An 11,321-nucleotide genomic window follows, 5' to 3' on the forward strand; every position below is an offset into this window, starting at 1 on the left:
GAAATATAAAATTATTTTCAGATAGCACTAAGGGCTCACTCAAGGTGAGATATTATGAGTTTAAAGTGTAACCAGTCAGTATGGTTGGTGTTTTCCTTCAGCCACATTCAACTGTGTAAATACAGACCCAGTGGAAAGTGGGATATAATCAGTGTTGCAGTTTAGTTAGGAATATTGGAGGAGAGAGAAGCAAGGGAGTGGGTTGTAAGCTAGAGTGTAGTGTAAACAGCAAAAAAATGGTAGGATCAGTAGATTATAAGAAGTCCTGGTGGAAATTACTTAATCACTTATTCCTTTCTTTGATTAAACAACTTCTGGTTCATATTTATTTTTCAAACTCTAGGGAAATTAATATCAATCCTAGGCAAATAAATAACAATTTAGCTTGTACCTGCTACTAAAAAGAAAGTTCTTTGAAATCCTTTATTAATCTATTAATTATTTATATTAAAGAATAATTTTTTTTACAACTCTAGCTCTGGGCTTTTTTTTGATCAGGACAAAAAGGACATCTGTTTTAAGTTACATACAGGTAATGTTAGGTCAGTCTTTCCTTGGCTTAATGTCATTACAGATTACAAAGGGAAATGAATTATTCTTAACTTTTAATTATGATCACTGGTTCTCTCTGTATTCTGTTTTTCCATATTGAAGGAAAACTCTTTGACTAGTGTTACTGGAAAGATTTCTAAGAGGATTTAACATGATAAATTTATATTTATTATCCTACTTTTAAAGTGGTTGTTTTAAACAAAAGAACTAGCTTAAGGATTAAGATAATAGCTTTTTAGAGTCAGAGAGACCTAGGTTTAAATGCTGATGATTATTATTACTTATAGAATAGTAGAATGTTTGAGCTTGAAACGACTTTATGGTCTTTTGTCATGGGTCCATAGCTATTTCTATACTTTTTTTTTTTTTTCTTTGTGGTACGCGGGCCTCTCACTGTTGTGGCCTCTCCCGTTGCGGAGCACAGCCTCCGGAAGCGCAGGCTCAGCGGCCATGGCTCATCGGCCCAGCCGCTCCGCGGCATGTGGGATCTTCCCGGACCAGGGCACGAAGTCCTATTTCTATATTTTGATAGAGTTCATATTTCCTTTTTGTGTATACTCCCCTAATATTTTCTCCTGAAATTTACTTTTTAGATATGAGGTCTGATAACTGTCCTTCATACTAGTCATTTTGTTCAGGCATTCTTACATTTTAATAGGCATTTATAAAGGTATTAGTCAAAAGTATGACTGATTCCTCTGGAATACCATCATTTAATTTTTGTTTCTATTCTCTATCTATCTATTGACCATGATCTTATTTAATTACCACCACTACTACTATTCCACCATCCATAAACCTGCAACATTTATGTGTGTGTATATATGTGTGTGTGTGTGTGTATGTAAATGAGGAAACTGAGGCTCAGAGCAGTTGAGAACTAAGTTTATAAGGCTTAAGGAAACTTCAAAATATTTGTTGACTTTTTCATTAACTCATTGTCATGCTAATGTAGTTTCATTAACTTGATCAGAGAGAAATCCTGGTGAAGGGGAGAAAAAAAATTTTTCCTCTACCCTTACGAGTTCTTAGCTGAGACTTCTGTAATAAAAGATTAACAAGAGAAAAACAAACAGAAGCTTATTAACATGTATACCTCATGTATGCATAGGAGATACTGAGGGAAAAATGAGTAACTCCCTGAAGTGGCTTAGAATACAGATTTAAATATCATCTTATGGGGAAAGAGAAGGGGGGTGCACAGGGGAGAGTAAATGATTTTTAGGGAAGATGAATGGAGCCCTAAAAGAAAAGATGGGAGGTATGATAGTTTGTGATAAAGTTTGTCTGGATGTAGTGTGGACTTTCAGTGTCTTGTTGAGTCAATTTTCCCTGGTTGATGAAGCTCCTGGGGAGGGGATTTATGACAATTGAGTTCCTTCTGGAGGATCTGCTTTTAGACAGATAAGGGGAGTTCAGAGAAAGCCTCTCCCCGCATTTGCTGTTTTTCGAGTGCCTATAGCTCAAAATAATCAATATACTAAAGCAGCATAGGTTGGGGCAGCATGTTCTAAACTCCTACAGTCATATTTTGGGGTGGCATATTCTGCTACCCTTCACTGGAATGACAGTATAAAAGGTAAAACATGAATTCTATTTTTTTAATTAAAATTTTTTTTATTGAAGTATAGTTGATTTACAATGTTGTGTTAATTGCTGTACAGCAAGGTGATTCAGTTATATATATATATATATATATGCATTCCTTTTTTATATATTCTTTTCCATTATGATTTATCCTAGGATACTGAATATAGTTCTCTGTGCTGTACAGTAGGACCTTGTTGTTGATCCATTCTACATATAAAAGCTTATATCTGCTAACCCCAAGCTCCCACTCCATCCCTTCCCCAGCCCCCTCCCCCTTGGCAACCACCAGTCTGTTCTCTATGTCCATGATTCTGTTTCTATTTAAAATGTGAATTCTAGAAGTAATAAAACAATCTTACTTTAACAATAGTTTAATTATTAAACGTACTATTATTGTTAAATTTACTAACAATAAATTTAGGTCTAGGACATGATAAATAACAGTAATTGCTCTGGGCCACTTATCTGCTTTACACCCCTTTTAGTGATGCTAAAAATAGTATCTGTGGTTTCTCATTCATGTGTAAATTGTTAGCAAAACCTTTTGGAATCATAACCGTTATTAAAGCAAAGAAATTGGGACTGCCCTTTGCATTTTACCACAATGTCTTTTGGCTTATATTGCCATTTGCCGCTTCTTTTCCTATTTGATAGTACTTTGGATGCTGATTTTGAATCTGATTTCAGGGACAAATGGAAAAAGTATGTTTTGATCTACAACTCTCTTATACTTGCATCTAGTTATTTTTAAATCATTTTAATTTTAGGTAGTGAAGCAATTTCGTAGTGGTGGTTACAATACATTGGTTTCTACTTGTGTTGGTGAAGAAGGTTTGGATATAGGAGAAGTTGATCTTATAATATGTTTTGATGCCCAGAAGAGCCCAATTCGTCTTGTGCAACGAATGGGTAGAACTGGCCGCAAACGTCAAGGCAGGATTGTTGTTATCCTTGCTGAAGGACGAGAAGAACGGGTAAGTAGACATGTGGAAACGTAATTTGACAATCGAAATTTGAGAAACAGAGCCTAAAGACAAGTATCAATCTGTTAACAAAGTCCAAACAATCTGTAGGTAATTGTGATTGATTTCTGTTTTCCTTTGTATTAGATTCTGCCTGTTCTTTTCTTGTAATTAGGAGAATTTTTGACTGGATTCAGTCTTAATATTTTTATCCATATAAAGAAACACATTTTTGTACTTCAGTATTAATTTAGAGACACATAGATACAAAAATCAATATGTATTACTTTGTGTTACTATTTCCCTGTGCTTCTAAGGCCTGCTTTTCGTGTTTAGTTGTTTTTTGTTTTTAACTACAGTGAACTGAGAATGGTTTTATTTATATTTTAAAGAATTGCCTAAATCAATCAACCAACCAACCAACCGACAAGAATATGCACCAGGAATAATGGGTAGCCTGCAAAGCCTAAAATATTTACTTTCTGGCCCTTTATGGAAAAGTTTGCTGATGCCTACTCTAAGTGATAAGGGACTTGAATGATATTCATACTTTGTTGTAATCTTGGGTAACAGGTCTTCCTAAATACGATGTTGTATCAATACATAATATTATTTTGTGTATGTACACTAAAGTATTAACTAACTTTTGTAACTGAGTGGGACTATTTCTGTGTCTAAGTAAATAGTTTTACATTAAAGATTTTTTCATTAATTGTGATAGTTTTAAAAAATTGATTTAAAATGTTTTATAAACCCTTTAAAAATCATCCTGAAAAATGAATTTTTCCCCCCAATACTTTTCATGTGATTATAGCATATTCTTATGTAACATCCAGTTTATCTATAAAATGATTCCAATAAATGAAATGTCTGGCAGCTTTTAAAAGTCTATGTATTATCACTGAGTGGAATTGGATTCTAACTAATTGTATACCTTGGCAACTCACTTGCCTTAAGTGAGTTGTTAGTTGTTAGTTTAGATATCAGGTGTTAGTTTTCTTATCTGTTAAGTAGTCATAATGGCCCACATTTGGTGAGTACCTACTCTGTGCTGGACAGTGTTGCAAATGTTTCAAATGCATTATTTTGTTTAAATCCTGTCAACAACCCTGTAAGGGCAGTACTAGTGCTTTTCTTGTTGTATACAGTAAAGAAAATTGACACATAGAGAGATGAAGTAAAAGCTGAAATAAGAGAATAGTAGGGCTTCCCTGGTGGCGCAGTGGTTGAGAGTCCGCCTGCCGATGCAGGGGACACAGGTTCGTGCCCCGGTCCGGGAAGATCCCGCATGCCGCAGAGCGGCTGAGCCCGTGAGCCATGGCCGCTGAGCCTGCGTGTCCGGAGCCTGTGCTCCGCAACGGGAGAGGCCACAGCAGTGAGAGGCCCGCATACCGCAAAAAAAAAAAAAAAAAAAAAAAAAAAAAAAAAAAAAAAGAGAATAGTATTTTTTTAAAAAGCAATTTACACTTATATATAAACATCAGCCTTAATCAAAAATAGCAAGATACTAAATAAAAGACAGATTTCCTTTGTACAATATAGTTACTAAGTTAAGCTTTTATAATAATTTTGAAATGATTTTCATCAAGAGTTAATTAAATAGGCTTCAAATTTAAGACAACAGATATTCCATTCTTCAAGTATTTAAGTGGATCAGAGTCTACTGTTTAGAATAAACTCAGACTAATATAATAACTGCTTGTCATGGCTTGGTGATTATTATAGAAATAATGTGATTTGATGTTTGTTTGTTTTTGCAGACTTATAATCAAAGTCAGTGTAACAAAAGAAGTATTTATAAAGCTATTTCAGGTAATAGGCAGGTCCTTCATTTTTACCAAGGAAGTCCACGAATGGTTCCTGATGGAATCAATCCACACTTACATAAGATGTTCATCACGCACGGTGTCTATGAACCAGACAAGCCTTCTCGGAACTTGCAGCGAAAGTCATCTATCTTTTCCTCTAGGAAGGGTAAATAAAATTTTTCACATTTGAGACATGCATTTGTCTTCCTGTTGTTCATTAGCAGGTCATATATTGATATTTTTCTTCTATGAGAAACTCAGCATACATTCTAGGCTGTTATAGATGTTCACTTTGAGAAGGATAAGAGATGATTAATGTGGCAAAGGGAAGGAGACACTGGCAGTACAGAATGAAAGAAACTCAGTGTTGGGAAAATTAAAAATATCTTACCAGCCCAGAGAATCCTCTTTACAAATTGTGGAAAAGAAAGAAAATAGTTTTATTATTGAATAAGCATTAAGCCAATTACAGTGCGCATTTTAAGGAATCCACTGAGATAATACAAAGACAGAATGAAATTCTACCCTATTCATCCAAGCAGTCACAGTCCTTTACATAATTTTCTTAAGATTAACAGTAACTTGTCCTCATATAAGAGGACAGCACCATTTGCTATATGTTCTTTCATAATTCATTCCAAATTCACCTGGTAATTGAGGTAGCCATTTGTGTTAGCTAGTTGCCTTTATCCAAAGAAATAATAAAACTTCTCTGTCTCTATGACAAGTAGATAAGGACAACTCAGAGAAAGGTGCCAAGGCTAAACTCTGCAGGTGTATGGGAGATAGGGACACTATCTTCCTTGATGTTTACATTTCAAAGAGATGGCTCCTAGGTCCTTAAGAAAATCATTTCTGGTTGGAAAGCTGGCTAGAGGCTTGCTTTGCCTTTACAACAATTTGCATAAATATCAAAGGGTTAAATAAAGGATTTAGGAACATTAGGTATCTCTGGAATTGCTCCCAGAAAAAGGGAGGGGGAATTGTTTATTTCCATCTCTACAAAGGAAAAAATATTCTTTCTTTTTTTAAAAAAAAATTATTTATTTATTTATTGGGTTGCACAGGGTCTTAGTTGTGGCATGTGGGATCTTTCGTTGCAGCGTGAAGGCTTCTCTCTAGTTGTGGCATGCGGGCTCTAGAGCACACGGGCTCAGGAGTTGCGGTGTGCAGGCTTAGTTGCCCTGCGGCATGTGGGATCTTAGTTCCCCAACCAGGGATTGAACCCGCATCCCCTGCATTGGAAGGCGGATTCTTAACCACTGGACCGTCAGGGAACTTCCCCCCCCCCCCCCCGCTTTTTTTTTCAATTTATTGTTACACCACATAGTGGTGAAATTAGACTAAGTTGTTGGTGATATTGAATCAGTAAGAAAATAATACTTTGGTGCCAGGAAGCATAGTAATGAGAGTGCTAGCTCTCAGATTTTGGTGATATCAAGAAAATATCTGGAACTGTTAGCACTATAAAAATGAGAAACAAAAACTTTTAAAAAAATTTTATTTAATCTTTAAGGTAAGCTTTTAAAGAATCATAAAATCATGTAATTATATTCTAAGATTTGGAAGAAATCTTGGGGGTCATCTGGTCCAATTACTTAACCAAGGTAGGGATGTTTTCTGTAGCATTCTTGTTAAATGTATATCCAGCCTCAACTTGAACATCTTTGTTAATGGAAATCGTATTCTTTTATGAGGGTTCATTCCATTGTTGAATAGTCCATATAGAAGAAGTCCCTCTGTTGAAAAAAAAAATCTGGCTTTGTACCTTTTGCTCATTGATTCAGTTTTGGCTTTGCCAACTGAAAAAGAATGCACAATGTAAAAGTTGAGAATTATGTTTTATTTGGGGTATTACTGAGGACTGTAACCCAGGAAGGCAGCCTCTCAGACAGCTCTGAGGGACTGGTCCAAAGAGGTATAGGAGGAGCCAGGATATATAGGAGTTTTTGCTGAAAAAGAACCCTAGTAGTTGAGCATCAAAAGATTACTGCTAATCACAAAAAACAAACGTCTCAAGTTAATGATTTTAGTGCTTTTTTATGTATGGGAAGATGCAAGAGTTTGGGCTCATTAAAATTATACCTTTGATATACATCTTAACTATCTGGGGCCAGTATCCTGTTTTTCTCCATGTTGAAACCCCCTTGGGGTTTCAGTGGCTGATGGCTTGATGGCCCCATCATCCTTTGTTTACTGAAATGGCAGGCGACTTTCTTTGCCAACAGCTTCTAGACACAAAGAGTGGATTTGATCTTTGGTTTACGTAGGTGGCAGTTCTTTATGTATTTGAAGACAGTACCTCTCAGGTTTGTTCAACTGATTGTTCTACTGGTTTTCATTACCGTGAAGTTTCAAAGTTCTTTCCCTCCTAGGCACCTGCTTTGGACTTACTCACTTAAATTTGTTAATGTTCTTTCCCTTAACTCAGAGCCATTAATCAGTGCTTTTTGGATATGCCTATTAAACCTAATGCAGATCCACTTAATAGGAATATACCTGTCATTTTACAAGACTTTGCTAAATTTTGGGTTAAAATGAAAAGATAGTATGTATTTTGAATTCTCTTGAATTTATTAAAAAACTTGATTAGGTTGGCATACATTTTTCTTAGTGATCATTTTATTTTTATAAATGTTAACCATATGTTTAATGATTGTTTATAAAATGTTACTAGGGATGGATGGTAAAAGTCTAGAACCTGTCCTTTTTTAAAAATTGAGATAATGTTAGCACATGTTCATTTTTCTGTGCTTTTTTTCTTCCGTTTTCTCTGATTTTTCAAGTGTCAGTGATTCATCTTGCCAAGATAGTGTGTATGAATGTCATCTTCTATGTATTAGTATATAATTCATTTGGGCTTAGAGGTCTGAGTTTATTTAAAGTGAGTAGGAGAATGGAATACCTTTCTACTTCAAAAGCCTTAGTGCCTCAGATTGCTAATCTGAAAGGGACCTGAGAGATCACCTAGTTCAAACCCCTTATTTTATAAAAGCTTTCTATATAATATTTGGGACTAGCTAAGACAGAAGCTTCCTGATTCCTAATTCAGTAGTCTTTCTGATTTTTTTTTTTCTGCCCTCATCTGTATTGGGACCAGAGTTATAAGTTTGTATTTTTTATCCTTTCCATGTTGGTGATTGTTTTTCTTCATAAAAATTATGGAAATTAAAAAAGGGTTAATTTACGATTCATTTTTTAAAAAGTATATTATTATGTCATTTTTTAAAGCAGTAGGTCTTTCCTATCCCCTTTCAACCCCCCCCCGCCCCATTTAAGACTTTAGTCTTGGCATCTCCCCCACCCCCACACCAGTTTCAGATAACTTTTCCGATAATGTTATGCTAGAATCATGATACTAGTTTTCATCTGTGAGTTATCTGTTTCCTGCCAGGTCTTAGACAACAAAATGGAGAGAGAGAGTCCAAAGGAAACCAGGACTGAGAGCCTAGCTGCCTGGTGATGTTTTGCTAATAAAGTCATTACCAAAGGTTAGCTCTAGATGGAAGGGTGCACTAGTACTTTCAAAGAGGTGAGAGAAGTTTAGGAGATATGTAGAAGCAGGAAGTGATAACGAGAGTGTTTATATGAAGAACACTAATTTTAAGGTATAGAATCAGTGGTTTAGCAGAGATGAGTAGACATAAACAGGTAGAGCATTTGAGTTGATGTCATATATTTTGTGTTTGCCTGGCAGATTTTTTTAAACCTCTTTTCAATTATTTTTTAAACTTATAGGAATGAGGCAGAGTAATTCAAAGAATGATTGGTTCTTATCAGAAGAAGAATTTAAATTATGGAACAGACGATATAGATTAAGAGACACTGATGAAATTAAGGAAATAACATTGCCTCAAATTCAGTTTCTATCTTTACAGAATGAAGAGAACAGACCAGTAAGTTGAACATGTTTTCAGATGCTTTTTATAGCGACTGTGCAATAGCTTTGGAAGTAAAGAGAATGAATGTTCATGATCAGAATGTCAACTTATGTAAAAATTAAGAATGTAAGCAGTATAAAAAAGAATATTAAAGTCTAATTTGGTAAAACTACTAATTTGCTTGTATTCCTTATTGTATATATATTTTTACATGACTAATATATTTACATAAGTTCTGACTTTTCTTATTACTTTCTGCATATGAAAATGTCTGTGTAGGTGTAATTTATATGATTGTTATGTTGCTCTGCAATATACCATAATTTGGCTCTTTCCCTGTCATGTTTTAGAATTATTTTCAGTATATTACTAATATAAAATTAGGCTGTCACGAGCATCTTTGTACAAACTTGTTTTCAATTTTTGTTTTGAAATTACAGTAAAACTTTAAATTGGATCTTAGACTTGTTTATTTTGTTTACTATAAACAAATTATTGATGAACTTAATGAAAGTCAAGAGAATTGAGCAAAGGTTACATATGAACCTAGAGAACTAGAAAAACAACCTCAAGGAAGATTCCTTTGGGAAGATTTATAGGGCTAGAAATATATGGCTCTTGAGAATTTGTATTTTATTCACTAACAGGGAAAGTGAGAAATGGCAGTAGGCATGAAGAATTGGGATCAGTATCACTGAGAGATTATGACTGCCTCTTTATTAGATTATAGAATATAAATCTAGCATAATAGTAATTTTGAAGCCACACATTTTCTTAAATATTTGCTCTTAACATGGGACTATATAAACAGGAATATGGCGAACTAGTAACTCATATAACATTTATTTATTTGTGTATTTCATTTTTAATGACATTTATTGTTTTCTTTCTAATTTTAAAAGCAATACATGTAACAGTTATTTTAAAAATGTGTTTAAAAGGACATCTTTGTACTTTATAAAATTATTTTCTTTTTTCTCCTGAGATTTTAGTTGAAAATACCTAAATTTAGTATAAAATACCTAAAATTATTTATGGTAGGCTATCTGTATATTAAGTATTTTTTTAATCAGTGTGTGAAATCTGAGTATGTGTGTTTTTATTATGTTAAATTATCATTAATCAAGACTCAAGAACCAACCACTGGAATTCATCAACTCTCTCTCTCTGAATGGAGACTGTGGCAGGATCATCCTTTACCTACATATCAAGTCGACCATTCAGATCGATGTCACCATTTCGTAAACATTATGCAAATGATAGAAGGAATGAGACATGAAGAGGTAGGGTTCTACTGTAACTTTCTCTTGCTTGTATGCCAGTGAAACTGGAATACTTAATCTTTATTCTTCTCAATTTGAAGTCTTTATTATAAGAAACAAGTATTTATTATAAATAATCATAGCTAGACTATTTTTGTTTTTCTATATAGCTTCTTGTGATCTCAGTGAGGAACTAGTTTTCTGTTTTAGGAGAAGTAGACCTAGTTAGAAGAATGTCATCTGTGAATATTGATACACCAGAGTAAAATTTTAATATATTTAATGATTTAAAAATTTTTTCTTTTATTTAAAAATTTTTTTTGGCCATGCTGCATGGCTTGCAGGATCTTAATTCCCTGACCAGGGATTGAACCTGGGCCCCAGCAGTGAAAGCATTGAGTCCTAACCAATAGACCTCCAGGGAATTCCCATTTAATGATTTATATAAACTGTTTGTAAAGCTAATTTAGGATTATTGTTAGATTGGGATCTGCATAAATGTTCTCTATCATATAGGTTATTTGGTATGTCTCTTTTATCCTGGTGGTAGTTTAGCGATTTAGTGATTTCTTGAGCAGTTTCCTGATTGTTCTTCCTTGAGAGAGTCAGAATGATGAATGTATTATGAGTGTGAAATCCAAAATGCCTGGGTTAGAAGCCCAACTTTACCTCTTACTAATTGTGCATCTGTAAGTTACTTAACCTCTTTGTGCCTCAGTTTTATCTGTAAAATGGGGATAATGATAATACTTTCTTCATAAGATTGTTGTGAGGATTAAGTGGCTTAATACACATAAAGCAATTAGAATAGAAACTGGCACATAGTAATTACTCAGTAGATTGTAGCTGCTATTTTTATTAGCTGTTGTTCATGAATACATGTAAATAAAGTAATTATTTTTGGATCCCAGCAAAGCCTGTGCATCAAAGTAACACATTTATTTAGTGCCTTCTACATGGCATGGTTTGTTCTAGGCCCTGTGGCTACATTGGTGAAGAAGTCAGATAAAATATTCTATAGGGAGCATATATCCTAGCAGGGAGACAGACATTTTCACATTAATATTTACTGTATTTATGATTCAAAAAGTGGAGAATTAATTGCTTAAGTCCCTGAAGAGTAGAAGAATCCTGACTAAAGTGGCATTCATGGGCAAGAGGGAAGGATGAGTCAGGGATGGTGGGGACTGTAGTTTTAGATTTAGAGATAAGTAAGACTTGGAAATTCACTAGAAGTGTTCTTGGGAAATTTGTTAAAAACAGTAT

At 34.4% G+C, this 11,321-nt stretch overlaps 1 protein-coding gene across 6 annotated transcripts in view; it reads left to right on the plus strand.

Moving 5' to 3' along the window:
* FANCM (FA complementation group M) overlaps positions 1–11,321 on the plus strand; it is a 59,017-nt gene that overhangs the window by 23,922 nt on the left and 23,774 nt on the right. For all 6 annotated transcript variants that reach the window (XM_032621776.1, XM_032621781.1, XM_032621777.1 and 3 more), the window contains 4 exons: positions 2,910–3,116; positions 4,865–5,078; positions 8,651–8,808; positions 9,921–10,076. In XM_032621776.1, the coding sequence (XP_032477667.1) occupies positions 2,910–3,116; positions 4,865–5,078; positions 8,651–8,808; positions 9,921–10,076 (735 nt within the window). The remainder of the gene's footprint in view (positions 1–2,909; positions 3,117–4,864; positions 5,079–8,650; positions 8,809–9,920; positions 10,077–11,321) is intronic.

The sequence above is a fragment of the Phocoena sinus genome, chromosome 2 (genome assembly GCF_008692025.1).
Source record: "Phocoena sinus isolate mPhoSin1 chromosome 2, mPhoSin1.pri, whole genome shotgun sequence".
Classification (NCBI taxonomy): Eukaryota; Metazoa; Chordata; class Mammalia; order Artiodactyla; family Phocoenidae; genus Phocoena; species Phocoena sinus.